General features: G+C 36.5%; 1 protein-coding gene across 1 annotated transcript in view; it reads left to right on the plus strand.

Annotated features, from left to right (window-relative positions):
* The first annotated feature begins 6,936 nt into the window (after nucleotides 1–6,936).
* Nucleotides 6,937–15,756, plus strand: part of MTTP (microsomal triglyceride transfer protein) — a 46,773-nt gene continuing 37,953 nt past the window's right edge. Inside the window, exons 1-3 of the mRNA XM_037036250.1 lie at nucleotides 6,937–7,099; nucleotides 11,232–11,419; nucleotides 12,668–12,811. Of these exons, the coding sequence (XP_036892145.1) occupies nucleotides 7,039–7,099; nucleotides 11,232–11,419; nucleotides 12,668–12,811 (393 nt within the window). The 5' untranslated portion in view covers nucleotides 6,937–7,038. The remainder of the gene's footprint in view (nucleotides 7,100–11,231; nucleotides 11,420–12,667; nucleotides 12,812–15,756) is intronic.

The raw sequence follows: 15,756 nt of genomic DNA on the forward strand, positions 1-15,756 counted from the left end.
TTCATCATCACCAAGCCCTTACTATTTGAAATGTTAAAGGTACTTATCTCAGAAAAAGAAGATAAAAAATATGAACAGTGATGGTGGGATTGCAGACTGGTACAACCATTATGGAAAACATTATGGAATTTTCTAAGAAAACTAAAATTGGACCTGCCTTTTGACCTAGCAATTCCACTGCTGGGATTATATCCTAAGAACCCTAAAACACCAATCCAAAAGAACCTATGCACCCCAATGTTCATACAAGCACAATTTACAATAGCCAAGAGTTGGAAGCAACCTAGGTGCCTGTCAGTAAATGAATGGATCAAAAAACTATGGTACATATACACAGTGGAATTCTATGCAGCAGAAAGAAAGAAGGAGCTCCTACCTTTTGCAACATCATGGATGGAACTGGAAAGCATTATGCTGAGTGAAGTAAGCCAGGTGTTGAAGGACAAATACCATATGATCTCACCTTTAAAGGAAGCTAAACAACAAAGAAAACAAGCAAGCAAAATATAACCAAAGACACTGAAATAGAGAACAGGGGGACAGTGACCAGAGGGGAGAGGGGAGGGAATTTCAGGGGAAATAAGGGAGGGATTTAGAGGAACAAATATGAAGGATACATGGACAACAACTAAGAAGAGTGGAAATAGGAGGGAGGGGGGGAGAATGGGAGGGGTAGGCTGGGGTGGGAGTAATAGACAGAAAACTGTACTTGAAAAATAATTAAATAAATCTAAAAAATAAAAATAAAACCATTAGCAATCATGAAAAAAATATGAACAGTGAAAGGACAGAAAACTCTCAGTTATTAACAAACACACCTAAAGCAAAAGCAACCTAAGTAGACAGCTAANTCAACAGCTGTGTAGGAGGAAATAGTGGGACAACAACATAGCATCTGAAGGCTATGAGAACACCTGCCAACAGCTATTCATTGAAAAGCAAGGAAGATACAGTCTTGACTTCCGGCCAAAACGGAGGCTTAGGTGGAACTATTGCACCTCCTCGCACAACCAAAATTAAGGACAACAAAGATTTGGAAACAAAAATACAACCAGAACAGACAGAATTGAACTGCACGGAAGTCCAATACCATTCATCCAGACCGGCAAGAGGGGTAGAGTAAGTGGCCGGCAGAGAGGGGTCGTGGCAGGAAAAGGCAGACCCCAGGTGCGGGGAAGAAACGAGCAGACCCAGTGAGGTGCGCAAGGTGGTTGGCTGACCACCATCACACATTCACTCACAGATAAACCAGGCAGAAAAATGGACAGTGAGGCAGACCGTGAAATCCAGGGCCCCATCGATGGGAACTAGAGCTTGAAAGCACCGTTGGGAAAAATATTGGGGGAGTGATGTGCTGGGAGAGACTCCCAGCCTCAGAGGAGAGTTTGTTGGAGAGACCCACAGGGTCCTAGAAAGTACACAAGCCTACCCACCTGGGAACCAGCATCAGAAGGGCCTCATTTGCTTGTGGGAGGTGGCAGAAGGCAGTGAAATCCAAGAAAGAGCAGAACAAGAGCTGTTGTTCCCTCTCTGATCCTGCCCCCACATAGAGTGTCACAACCCAGTCACTGGGTTGCCCTGGCCTGGTGGACACCTAAGGCTCTGCCATTCATACATAACAGGTGTGACCTGACCAAAAAATTATGGCTCAAAGAGAAGAGAAGAGAAGAAAATTATGGCTCAAAGAGAAGAACAAATCAAAGCCCCAGAGCCAATCCTTTTAAGTGACCAAGAGATAGGCAACCTATCAGATGCACAGTTCAAAATACTGGTGATCAGGATGCTCACAAAACTGGTTGATTTTGGTTGCAAATTAGATGAAAAAATGAAGGCTACACTAAGTGAAATGAAGCACATTGCACAGGGAACCAATAGTGATGGGAAAGAAACTGGGACTCAAATCAGTGAAGTGTACCAGAAGAAGAAACAACCAAACAAAAAAGAATGAAGAAATAAGAATTTAAAAAAAATGAGGAGAGGCTTAGGAACCTCTAGGACATCTTTAAACATTCCAACATCTGAATTACAGGGGTACCAGAAGGGGAAGAGGAAAAGCAACAAGTGGAAAACTTATTTGAACAAATAATAAAGGAGAACTTCCCCATTCTGGCAAAGGAAATAGACTTCCAGGAAGTCCAGGAAGCGCAAAGAGTCCCAAAGGCGTTGGACCCAAGGAGGAACACACTAAGGCACATCATAATTACATTAGCCAAGATTAAAATGAAGGAGAAAATCCTAGAAGCAACAAGAAATAAGGGGACAGTCATCTATAAAGGATTGCCCATCACACTGTCAGCTGACTTTTTAAAAAAGACCTTACAGGCAAGAAGTGGCTGGAAAGAAGTATTCCAAGTCATGAAAGACAAGGACCTACAATCCAAGATTGCTTTATCCAGCAATTTAGATTGGAAGGGGAGATAAAGTGCTTCTCAGACAAGGTCGAGTTCAAGGAGTTCATCATCACCAAGCCCTTACTATTTGAAATGTTAAAGGGACTTATCTCAGAAAAAGAAGATAAAAAATATGAACAGTGATGGTGGGATTGCAGACTGGTACAACCATTATGGAAAAGAGTATGGAATTTTCTAAGAAAACTAAAATTGGACCTGCCTTTTGACCTAGCAATTCCACTGCTGAGATTATATCCTAAGAACCCTAAAACACCAATCCAAAAGAACCTATGCACCCCAATGTTCATAGAAGCACAATTTACGATAGCCAAGAGTTGGAAGCAACCTAGGTGCCCGTCAGTAAATGAATGGATCAAAAAACTATGGTACATATACACAGTGGAATTCTATGCAGCAGAAAGAAAGAAGGAGCTCCTACCTTTTGCAACATCATGGATGGAACTGGAAAGCATTATGCTAAGTGAAGTAAGCCAGGTGTTGAAAGACAAATACCATATGATCTCACCTTTAAAGGAAGCTAAACAACAAAGCAAACAAGCAAGCAAAATATAACTAAAGACACTGAAATAGAGAACCAGGGGGACAGTCACCAGAGGGGAGAGGGGAGAGAATTTCAGGGGAAATAAGGGAGGGATTTAGAGGAACAAATACGAAGGATACATGGACAACAACTAAGAAGAGTGGAAATGGGAGGGAGGGGGGGAGAATGGGAGGGGTGGGTTGGGGTGGGAGTAATAGACAGAAAACTTGAAAAATAATTAAATAAATCTAAAAAAAATAAAACCATTAGCAATCATGAAAAAAATATGAACAGTGAAAGGACAGAAAACTCTCAGTTATTAACAAACACACCTAAAGCAAAAGCAACCTAAGTGGACAGCTAAAACAGGCGTGGAGCCACAGAAATGGAGATCACATGGAGGGTTAGCAACAGGGGAGTGGGAGGAGGAGAGAGAGGGAGAAGGTACAGAGAATAAGTATCATAGATGGTGGAGAGAAAACAGACAGTGGGATGGCAAGAGTAGTGTGGAAAATGTAGACGCTAAAGAACTTATTCTGATCAAAATTTTATTTTGTTTTCTTTACAACAGAGAGCCATCTCTTTCATCTACTGAAAGAAAGCCATCAACTCTCTCCTTTAAATGCTAGAAATTCAGTTTTGTGTGGCTAAAGGTAATATAAAGTTAGATTCATTTTAGGGTGACTGTTATTGACCCATAAGGTATTCTTAGTTGTTAAAAAATCACTGTCTTTTTAGAGAGTTTTAGATTCCAAGTGTTTCAAACCTAATCTCAAGTTTACTTATTAAGGAAAGGCATTTAGTGACTGACTATTCTTTTCTGAAACAGAAATCTTAAACAATACCTTTGAAAAAGTATGTATTCTATAACTTTGCCATGGTATAGAAGATTTCATCACATCATAAGAATATTCCTTTTACAACAATTTTATTTATTTATTTTTACAGAGGGGGAAGGGAGGGAGAAAGAGGAAGAGAAATATCAATGTATGGTTGCCTTTCACACATCCCCTTCTGGGGACTTGGCCCATAACCCAGGCATGCGCCTTGACAGAGAATCAAACTGGTGACCCTTTGGTTTGAAGGCTGGAACTCAATCCACTGAGCCACACCAGCCAAGGCACACATCATAAGAATATTCTTAACCAGAAAATATTTAATGCAGGATTCCTTAAAAATGCTAATTTCCTCACTGAATTTAAACTAATACTAAATTTTATTATGACCACTTAGGGATAACTTGAAATAGCCCTCTAAAATTTTTTTCATTCATTTTTTAATGAAGAATGGAGTATAGTGTTCTGATGCTATAAAGTCTTTTTATTCCTGTATTGATACCTGACTTACTTATATCTATATCTAGTAGGTTAATATGTTCTCTTCCACCTTTAGTGGGGTGAAATTCATTTATCTCCTAATCAAGGAAAATGAGTTAACTCCTAACAACCTCTGATATTTAACAGAAACACAACTGTACTTTGGAATTATTCATTCATTTTTATTTCATAGTCTCTTATTTATTACTGCAAAATAGTAGTATAGCAATATTACCCAGTGTCATGTACTACCAGTGAAATTTCACTGTAATAGCATTGTTTTAAAATCTGTTACTTGACTTTGATCTGGATAGCGCAGATCAATGTTTTCCTCTGTAATTTCAGCCAGGCACATCTAAGCACAGCAGTCAAATGCTCTGCTAACCTCCACGCAAAGCTGTGATGAACTTATTAAAGAAGAGTCCCAATTAATAATTCTATGTCACCCATAGGAAATAATTTTTCCCATTTCTATTTCTAATATTTTATAAGTAAAGAAGAATGTTGGGCCTAGATTTCAAGTTTGCTTTACTATAATCCTTAAACCATTTTCCTAAATTAATCTGAGCCTCATTTTTCTAATATGAGAAATTATTGTTGTTAGGATATACTATAAAAATGTAAAGCGCTTAGCATAGTGTATTCTACATAATAATCAGTCCATAGATGGCAGATCTTGTTATTTTTAGTCTGTGCTGTGTTTCAGTATTGCTTCACGGGCCATGTAAAATAGCTGATGTGTTTTGGGAGGTATCTCCCACATACAGTGTACAATGTTTGCTCAGCTTGATCAAAAAGGCAGCAGAGGAGAATGCCTCTTTGGTACACAAAATTCACTGAATATGGAAAGTGTTTGGCATTCTTATTTCATCTTAGATGAAACAATGCTAAGTCTTTCAAATATCTTTGTAAATAGAAAAAGTTATGTGAAAATGATGTTATTTATCACCAACAGAAGCAGCCTTATGTGAGCAATCTGTATTGAAATGACTGGTACAGAGACATACAGGAGTTTTCCAGTGGAAAGCAAAAGCTCAAGTGAAACAGGATTTATTAGGCAATAGTGATATACTTTTTATTAGTTGGACTCTGATACCTGACAACGAATGGTACTTTACCCGAAGAGACACGTATCATGCCTCACTTAGTCTAACCACAAAAATTAAAGGTCTATATAACCATGAACCTCAAGTGGAAATGCCAAAAATGGTTTTCATAGAGTCACATATGATTCAAACTAATCCTTAATCTAAATAAATATGTAAAGTTTAAGTAACTATAATGGCTTCATATCCCTCTGTAATGTAGAAATTGTGGAAACACATAGAAATATAGTAATGTGTAAAGCAATAAAGGACATTCACTTCACCCTGCATTTATTTATTCATAAAAACCAGAGTACCCCATTTTTTAAAGCATGGCCTTGTTTTACCCCAGGAAAACTTATTACTTATAACTTTAATATGAAAGTCACAAGCGAACATTTTATTTTTGTATAGGTACTTTAGCCATAATTTATATGCAAAATTTATGACAGCAAATGAAGTTCTAACCTCAATAGATGATAAAAATGAACAATTTTCAACTTTTAGTTTTTATATAAGCTTTGTAGATCTTAAATTTTACATTTTATTTTATGGCCCTATCGAGTTGGCTATCTCTTACGTGAGTTGTCTAAATTAAATTTAAGATTAGGATTCTATAATTTTTTGAGAAAGATGAGGGTAGATTTAATAACTCATTTTATAATTAAACATGGTCTTAAGTGTTTTCAAGTTCATTCAAATGGCCTCTCATGAGTGTTTTACTCCCTCTTTGCCCAAACCAGCACACATGCCACCCAAACCACCTCATTGTTCGTAATTGTCCTCTCTTGTGGGAGTTTTCAAGGATAAAAATTGGTTTAGTTAGCGTGGCCTTAGTCGTACTAGGGTATTTGCTCTGATTCTAGAGATGTTTCCTAATTAATCTTTTTGTGGCAAAACTGCTAAGGACTAAAATTCCCCTCTGAATCTCTTCCTGGAAATGGGATTCAGAAAGCACAGACTCCAGCCAGTTTGGAGACTTAGACAATTAGCTGGTTTTTGTCGTTAGATGTAGCTAGAAGTCTACTATGATATACTCAGATACTCCACTGGCCTGAGAATGTGTTAATAATAAACAATGTTAATCATCTAGGTTTCAGAAATGAAAGTTCTACCCACTCTAACATTATTTTGAAGTGATTGGTGGTGGCACAACTTAAAAAAATTTAATTTAAGCCCTAAAATTCAGATTCCTTCTAATAGCATACATTCAAAGATGAGCATACGAGGCATACAACAATTCAAGTAAGTTAAGCTGAGTGTGAAAATCCTCACTACCCGTCCACATAAAGTGGTAAAACATGAAGACAGGCATCTAATATCATAAGCATGATGATTACTACTGAGCAGAGAAGTATCACCATTGGTTTTCCTCAAATGTCCCCAAATACTTCTGAATTTATAAGAAGGTAGACTGGTTTAGTTTAGCTCTCCAAAGTGAAAACTTTCTTGGTTTTTCCTTATTGAGTAAAAAAAAATTAGAGTGAAAGACTGAAAACTACAGCCCACCTGTGTTTAATCATTAATAGTGAGCCCTTTGGTGAACTTACGTCCTGATTTTGGAGTTTGGAATCTGACCTTTCCCCAAAGATAAACATTATCATTGCAGGTTCTAAGGAGGGACATTCCCTCACTGTCATCAGAAGAGTTCACTTCTTAGTGACTCCTTGCTGGGCACTGGATGCATTAGAGGGTGGCTAGTCAGTATGATTCTTCTTGCTGTGCTTTTTCTCTGCTTCATTTCCTCATATTCAGCTTCTGTTAAAGGTAAGCTTGTGTTGTCTTTTGCTAAACTTTAATTTTAATCTTTGAGGGGAAGTGTGTGTGTGTGTGTGTGTGTGTGTGTGTGTGTGAAGAGTGAAAGAGTTTCCAAGCAAACCATCTTAAAAACCATGTAAATATGGAATGTTTGTGAAGACATAACTAGGGTAGAATAAAAACTGAATTCAAATTCCTCCATCCATTAAGAAAACAGAGGGGTGTTTTTGTTTCATTTTCTCAGTTTAGTGTGCTTCTTGCTTCAATTTCTCATTCATGGTCAATTTTTAAAAGAGAGAAAAAAAGATGCCAGCTATTGTTCCTTGCTGCTGTTGGTCACTCACTGAATGCAGCTCCTTCATTTAAATTGTAAAAGAGGATTTTTTAAAAAAACACATTTCTTAAATTTCCTTCTAGTTGCTTAGCAACATGACATCAGGAACTAGACCCAATGAAAAAGCATTTGATTTGCCAAAGAATTATGAATGAAATGGTAAAGCACTTGTTTAATTTCATACTCTTTAGAAATAATAGAATTATCATTTATTTACAGAAAATAAAGTGCATACATTTAAGACTGGAGGTTTATTATGTTTGGAAAAATATTGTTGCTAGTTATTGTTTCTTCTTTAGGATAAAATTGATTATTATTTTTTTAATTTAATTTATTTATCTTTAGAGGGGAAGGGAAGGAGAGAGGGAGAGAAATATCAATGTATGATTGCCTCTCATAGGTCCCCTGCTGGGAACTGGCCTGCAACCCAGGCATGTGCCCTGACTGGGAATCGAACCACCATCATGTGGTTCACAGGCCTGGGCTCAATCCACTGAGCTATGCCAGCCAGGGCTTGAATAAAGTTGATTTTAAAAAACACCTATGAATTGAGGCCTTTGAGAGAAAAACATTTTATGACTAGTGGTTTCAAAAAGATGTATGAAATGTATTGATATGGAATCTTGTTTTAAGTCAGCTAGTTTATGCACTCTGTGGCCTAAATGTTGCACCTGTAAAATGATCACTTTTTTAGAGTCCCTTAAGAGGGAGCACTGTCAAAGGTAAATGATCTAACATATAACTTAGCATGATAAAGTTCTATTTATTAACTGTGTACTCTACATACTTGATAAAACAGTGTATTTGTAAACTTGTAAAACCCTTTTGGGATAATTTTGGCTTTTGATGATAAAGTGAGGTTTTTCTCAAGATTTTTTGCATGGAAAATTTCCACATGAGAAGATAATCTTTCTTATTGCAACAATAAATGAAAGGCTAAATTTAAATTATTTTACATAGGCAAAAGACACTTTATGTTCTTGAACCAAAGACAGTATTTTTCACTGGTTTCTAAAATGTTTGAGGTAAAAATAACAGGGACAGCATTACAACATAATCCACTTATTTGAACCATTTTAGGCTTTATCTCCTCTCAAAAGAGGTAGGAAAAATTCTAGAAGAACAAGGCTTATTGTTTCCCGTGCTTTACCACTTTTGAGTCATAGTGAAAAACAGATCTATCACGTTTCCCTTTTCACATTGTATTGCCCAATAAAGTAAAAACAAGGAAAAATGGTCAACATGATAATTTGGAAAAATTCACAATTTAAGGGATGCTACCTTTCTACAAACTTTTCTTAGTTACTTTAATCAGAAAATAATTTCATGTAGTCCACAAAACTTGGAACTCAGTAAATTTGAATGTCAAATTCGGCATCATATCTGCTGAGTTGAGTGCAGAGTCAGTTTTTCTCATGTCTTATCATGCTTGTCTTTTAGAATTACTGTGAGGATTAGATAGGAAAACATGTATTTCCTTTACGCTTTATGTAGAATTTGACCGATGTCATTAAAATAAGTCGTCTCTGGCCAAAATATCTTTTCTGGCCTGAAAACCAGTGTTTGAACCTGCAGCGCTGTCCCCACTTCAAATGCAGAAGGGTGGCAGTAGGGAGGCTAGAGGGAGTCACAGACTTCATCTTCTAGGTTTTTCCTGACCTTTTCTGTCGTCTGTATATTTTACCTGAATTTCTGCCTGACCTGTTGCTTGAACACAGTCTGTTTTTATGTTTACAAGTATATACTTGGATACCCAATTCCACACTTCCTTCTCCTGGCTTTTCCAGATTCCTAAGTCTTGTTTCCTTATCCTCTTTCTGTGAAGGTTTGTCAGATCACAGAACTTAATCACACATCTACTCAGAGTTTAATTCTAAGTATATGCAAATGCCCCCCAAATCTCCCTGCCATCCACTGGCACCTATTTCACCTCACCGTCTTCTGCTGTCTTTCCTTTACTCAATTCCAGCCTCATTGGCCTCTCTGCTGTTCTTCCATCACACCTGCATGAACTCTCCTCAGGGCCTTTGAACTTGCTATTCTGTCTGTGGGGAGGATGAGATGGTAGGGGTGTGGGGATGCCCTTGCCACAGATAACCATGTGGCTAGCCTACACCCTTTGCCTGGAATATTACCTTCTCACAAAGGTCTTTCTCTCACTATCTCCATTCCCTCTTCTGTTTCATTTTTCTTTATGTACTTTGTAGTATATAAGCTCATTGCCCATCTCCTGCTCATAAACTCCACAAAGGTAGACATTTTGTCTGCTTGTTAACTGGTATAGCACCAGAGCCTAGAAAGGTGCTCACCACCCAGTGGGTGCTCAGTACATCCTTGTAGAATGAATGAATGAATGAATGAACGAACGAATGAACAAACTTGCTCACTCCCTAGGAATAGAAAAATGTTCAACACTTTTAGGTTTAGATGTGTAGAGTATAGGTAAGAGCATGACCTGTAAAGCCAGACGGCCTGGGTTCATGTCCTGACTCTACCACTAACCATCTGGATGATCTTGGATAAGGTGTATAATCTCTGTGCCCCTTCATTTCCTTATATATGAAATGAGATTAATAATGGTACCGACCCCATTAAGTTTTTGTAAGGATTAAATATGTTAATGCATATATAACACTCAGTTTATTAGAGACTGTATTTTGACCATTTTTTCCTCTGAGCAGTAGGTGCTGTAATAGCTGATAGACACAGTAGAAGGTATAGACTCTTCAGAGCTTTTTTAAATTTTGTTTTCACTTTGCAAAGTAATTTTACTTTTTTCTCAGCTGCCTCACTTCTGGCCTACTCATCTCAACCTCCTATCCTGTTCTTTTTCTCATACACATATTTCCCGAGGGGGAACAAAGTTATGGTTGCCTATTATAGTTAACTTGGTAATGCAACCTCATTAGCACTGAGAAAAAAATGTACATTGAAGGGTTTTTTTGACTACCTCCTGAGATCTATGGATATAAAATATGCAAAAAAGTTTGTAAAACTATAGACTTCAAGTCATCTCTAAGAAAGACTTGATCCTGCTCCTATACATTTCTTTGGGTAAATTAAACTGAACTGAAAAGTATGGGATGTCCTCCATCTATTGTATCAGTTTTTTTGGCTCACAATACTGATTTATGTACTGTTTGATATTAAATTGCCTCTGTCAATTTAAAGCCTGTGCTAGGATTTTCTGTAGTGAAATATCATTTTATTCAGAAACAGCTAATTTAAACTTATATATGTGTGACCTCAAAATGTACCTTTGGACTAAAAGTTTACTAATTAAATTAAGAGTGAATTGCATTGGAGTGGTATTCTTTAAATATTCAAAATATCCTATTTGAGAAGCTGCCTTCTGACCCTTTAAATAACTTTGGCAATGATTCATCGCATTTAATTACACATGGTTTTCATTAACTTTATAAAAAAAAGCCCAGGGCCAAGCCTCTACTTGAAATCATATTTATTATGCCTTAATAAAGCTGAGGTTGTGGGAGAAGAAATCATATTCATATAATGAAAGCAATACAATGACAGTTTTCAACAATATTCTGTAGTTCAGTTAGAATAATATTTAGATTATTGACTAGGAATACAAATGAATGTTTATAAAATTGAAGCTTATTTGTTTATTATTTTTGTTATTGTTCAAGCCAATGATTTTAGCACATGGAGAAATAGAACCATCTTTTACTTAGCAAATATTCACTAAGCTCCCACTGGTCACCACTTTATGAGATGATAGCCCAGTTCCTGGCCTGATGGATAACTTATAACTAACACTTGACTTTTGTCACTTTCTTTATGCAGGTCATACAACTGGTCTGTCTTTAAATAATGAACGACTGTACAAACTCACATACTCCACTGAAGTTTTTATTAATCAGGGCAAAGGAAAAGCCCAAGACAGTGTGGGTTACCGAATTTCATCCAATGTGGATGTCGTCTTACTGTGGAGGAATCCTGATGGTGATGATGACCAGCTGATCCAAATCACGGTGGGCATTTTCTACCAGAGAGGGGCAAACATTACATGTCAGCAAACTCTTTGAGAAGTGCACAATTTGGTCCTACTTGTTTTGTGTTCTCGGTGGTATAACCATTGAGTTTGTTTTCTATCACTAAAATACATATATCTATAATTTTGAAGTTTTTGCTAATCAAAAGTGATTTGAATCTTTCCAAATTGTTGAAGTAGGCAAAAGAAGGCATACAGTGGTAAGTAACTGAAGTGTGGTGTCCAGTTCTGTATACCACATTAATAGACACATTAAACTAGAATCCATTCGAAATGTTCTGAGAGTCAGGGATCTAGAATCCATAACATGTGAAAGACAATTGAAATTACTAGAACCGAAAGAGATAAGTTGGGCCTCCCAATTTTCCCAAGTTCCTTGATATAACAGGTGGATTTACCAATGAAGGAGTAAATCTACTCTGTATTCTAAGGAAAAAAACAAGTGCTCCTTTGCCTGACAGTGTTGGTCAGTTATAATGTTGTAGACTTGTGAGTTGACAAAGGAGCTCAAGTTAGTCTCTGGGATTCGTCCCAGTTTTAATATATGGTGATTCCATATTTACCTTTCAAGGACCTAAAGGCAGTACATTTCTTTAGTAAAGTCAGTTAATCTTTCACATGTTAATGTGAGACAGGCACACAAAACCAAAATTTGCTTCATTGTAGCTGATAAGTGGTTGCTGTTATACTTTATAATGCGCTGTCATTGCAATATATTTATCAAGCGATCTTTGCTTTTTTGGATGTCTCTAACAGCTGTTGTGTCATCCAAGTTGAATCAAAAGTTCATCATCCAGCTGTTTGAGCCATTTCTCAACATGACAGTATTCTGCTGAAAATATTGTGTGCCTCTTGTTCAGTAATTATACTTTTCATCTTTAATTTTGTGTATACAAGGGGGGAGGCTCCTTCCAAACAAATGGTACAGAAGGTAAAGAGTTTGGGCAGATAGCACCAGTTCAAAATGAATGAGTGACAGTGACATAAGAGAGCCATTTTCTAGTCATAATTGTAAACTTGAAGTCACAGATTTAAGTATTGATATTTTTGCCTAATTCAAAAATCTAATTGTTGAAGTTAATGTCTAGGTCCTCTGAACTATGAATTCAAAAATCTGCAGAAGAAATTATGGCCAACTCTGTTTATTGCTTTACCATTTTATTGTCTAAGAGATCTGATGAAAACAGATATAGAAATTTTTCTAATAGGTCTCTTTCCATGATATCAGATAAAAGATGTAAATGTTGAAAATGTGAATCAGAAGAGGGGAGAGAAGAGCATTTTTAAAGGAAAAAATTCATCCAAAATCATAAGAAAAAAAAACTTGGAAGCTTTGCAAAGACCTGTGCTCCTTCATCTAATCCATGGAAAGGTAAAAGTAAAAGTGATTTGGGGTTGGCAGGGGTGGGGTCCCACATCTTTTTCTCCAACTTCATGTTTTTCTTCCCTTTACTAGATATTATTTTTAGGTGATCATGGTGTCACAACGATTGTGTTGAATGAAATTTTTCAAGAACTAATAAGTAGGTTACAAAGTAAATGTTTCAAGAATAAATCAAAGCATTTAATTCATTTATATTTTTTAGACACTTGTATTCCCTATTTTATAGCAATAATTACAGCCAAATCAAGTACTTGTTTATCAATGAGATTATTAGAAGGTACATTCTTTATTAAATTAAGAAAGATTAGAAAGGTGTTATTACACAAAAGTTCATCACAGGTTTCAGGAAAATAGACAAACTATGAGAATGAAATGATCTAACTTAAATAAGTGGTATTAACTTGTTATAAAAGTATCACTATCTGACTAAAGTACAAAACTGAAGTTTTTGAAAGGATATGGAACTTCTAAATGCTTATTTTTTAAAAAGGCATTTAGAGATTACTTTAAAACTGTGACTTTGAAAAGCATTTTATACATAAAGTAATGAATGGACACTGTGCTATCTATTTGAAAAGTTACTGAGAAAATTCTGTAAGTGTGCATTATTTATGGTTTGGTTCTACTATATTAAAATGGTCTTAATATGTTTGCGATTGAGAAGCAATTGTGGACAATGAATTATTCAGTATTATATACATGGGTTTATGAAAAGTATAGCTATTACACTGATGTAGATAAAAATGCATTAATAAAGATGAAAGCTCATTTTTAGGAACTAAAGTAGAAAATAGGAAAGGACCCTTATAATTGAAATTCTACATATCTCTAAAGTTTCTTTAGATTCAAAAGTTCTAGATTCAGCCCTGGCTGGTGTAGCTCAGTGGATTGAGTGTGGACCTGCAAACCAAAGGATCGCGGTTTGATTCCCAGTCAGGGCACATTCCTGGGTTTGCAGGTCAGTTTCCAGCAGGGGATGCACAAGAGGCAACCATACATTAATATTTCTCTCCCTCTCTCCTTCCCTTCCCTTCTAAAGAAAATAAATAAAATCTTTTAAAAAATTAAAATAAAACAAGTCAAAGGTTTCTGGATACAAATTCTTACTCAGTGATTTTATAAGTAGAATAAAGTATAGATAAAAAAGTTCTAGATTCAAAAGTTTTAGATTCAAAATAAAGATCAAAATCAATACTTTAAAATACAAATTTTAGACATGTAATACATTTCTTATTATGGTGCATTTTTGAAAATAAAGTACTAAAAGGAACTCACAAGAAGGATTATTGTGTGGGCATTTCTCCTACAACCAAATATGAATCAGCATTTCAAAAATGCTTCTCTTTCTTTTCTACTTGTTAAAATATTGAAAGTGCTTCAGGTCTTGCTCAGGGGCCTTTCTTTTATAAAGCTGACATGCTTCTAGCTAGTTGGAGATAACCAGTCCCCTTCAGAACTCCCTTTGCACTTTGTAGCTCACTTGGGGCCCTAATCACTTTCTTTTGTCATTGGTGTTCATTGCTAGGTTATGGGTTTGGGGAGAGAAAATTTCCATTCTTTATATTTCAGGACTCCTTTCACTTTCATGCCCTTCCATTCTGTCGTTCTCAAAGCACCCTGAACCATGCCTTATCCTGACTGACCTGGTATTCCAGGAAGACTTTCCCAATATTCTCTCAAACTCCTTCCTGCTCTGGGCTTACTTCTATGAAAGCATTTATCACAGTATATCATAATCCTTTCTTTACTTGCCTGCCATCCACAATCAGAGTAGGTTTCTTGAGGGCAGCAATTATGGATCCAGCACTCTCTCATAGCGGGGATGCAATAAAAGCTTGTAAACTAAAGGAATGAACAAATGAGGTTATAGGGGCCAAAATGAGTCTGATGTTGAGAAAGACTCTGCTTATTCTTTGCTTAATAACAGCTGAAAGTACTGAGCACTCTGAGCCCTGCACTGACTGAAGCGTTGAATGAATTATCTGCTTTATCCTCAGGAAGCAGGCACTGCTTTATCGTTCTCTTGTACTAGGTGAAGAAACCGAAGTGAAGAGAAGTAAAGAAAGTTGCCTAGGGTCAGTCACATAACTAGCAAATTGCAGAACTGAAATTTAAAACAGAAGGTATAATTTTATTTTTTTCAAGATTGTATTTATTTATATTTAGAGAGAGGGTAAAAGAGATAGAAAGAAACATCAATGTGAGAGAGAAACATCGATCAGTTGCCTCTCCTACACCCCCAACCAGGGACCTAGCCTGCAATGGAGGGTCTAATTTTAGAATCTATGCTGGAAACCACTATGTTATACTGTCTTCTAGCTGGAAAGCATTTGGGAAAATATCGCCTCTTTTGTTGACTTGTAGCATCCCTATTTCATTCTTCATCATATCTATTAACTCACTTGATTTTTACCTATCACAACTTTGTAAACAACATGAAATACTGTTATTTCCTTATCTGGCCTTCCAATGTGGCAAAACACTTGAGCCCATAAAATATCAATTGCTTTTATAGTCTTAATGACAACCAGTCATTTTATAGCCCCTTGGATGACAGTTGAGTACAAAGTCTTTTGTTACACACACAAATGCACTCAGTGTCCTCACCGTTCAAAGGCTGAGGTGGTTCTGCCACATCATTATTTCAGTAACTCCGCTGTGCCAGTTCTATAGCAGCTGTGACCTGTGATGATTTACTGTAGCCACAGGTTAAAGTACATTGTGCTGTCTTTCAATCATATGCTAAAGTACTTACTGGGAAAAAAAACCATGACCCTGGAGACTAAGAAGCTATGTGTAATTTTCAGGCACATTACTGACAAAAAGATCATTATTTAGAGTCTCACATCAGCCTTATTGTGAGAGAATTCATGAGAGGAAAGATTGAATTGTTGATTGACAGTTTTCTTAAAGAGTCTCAAATTAAATTTTAC

This window comes from Sturnira hondurensis, unplaced genomic scaffold (assembly GCF_014824575.4).
Source record: "Sturnira hondurensis isolate 20B ecotype Veracruz unplaced genomic scaffold, ASM1482457v3 Scaffold0022707, whole genome shotgun sequence".
Classification (NCBI taxonomy): Eukaryota; Metazoa; Chordata; class Mammalia; order Chiroptera; family Phyllostomidae; genus Sturnira; species Sturnira hondurensis.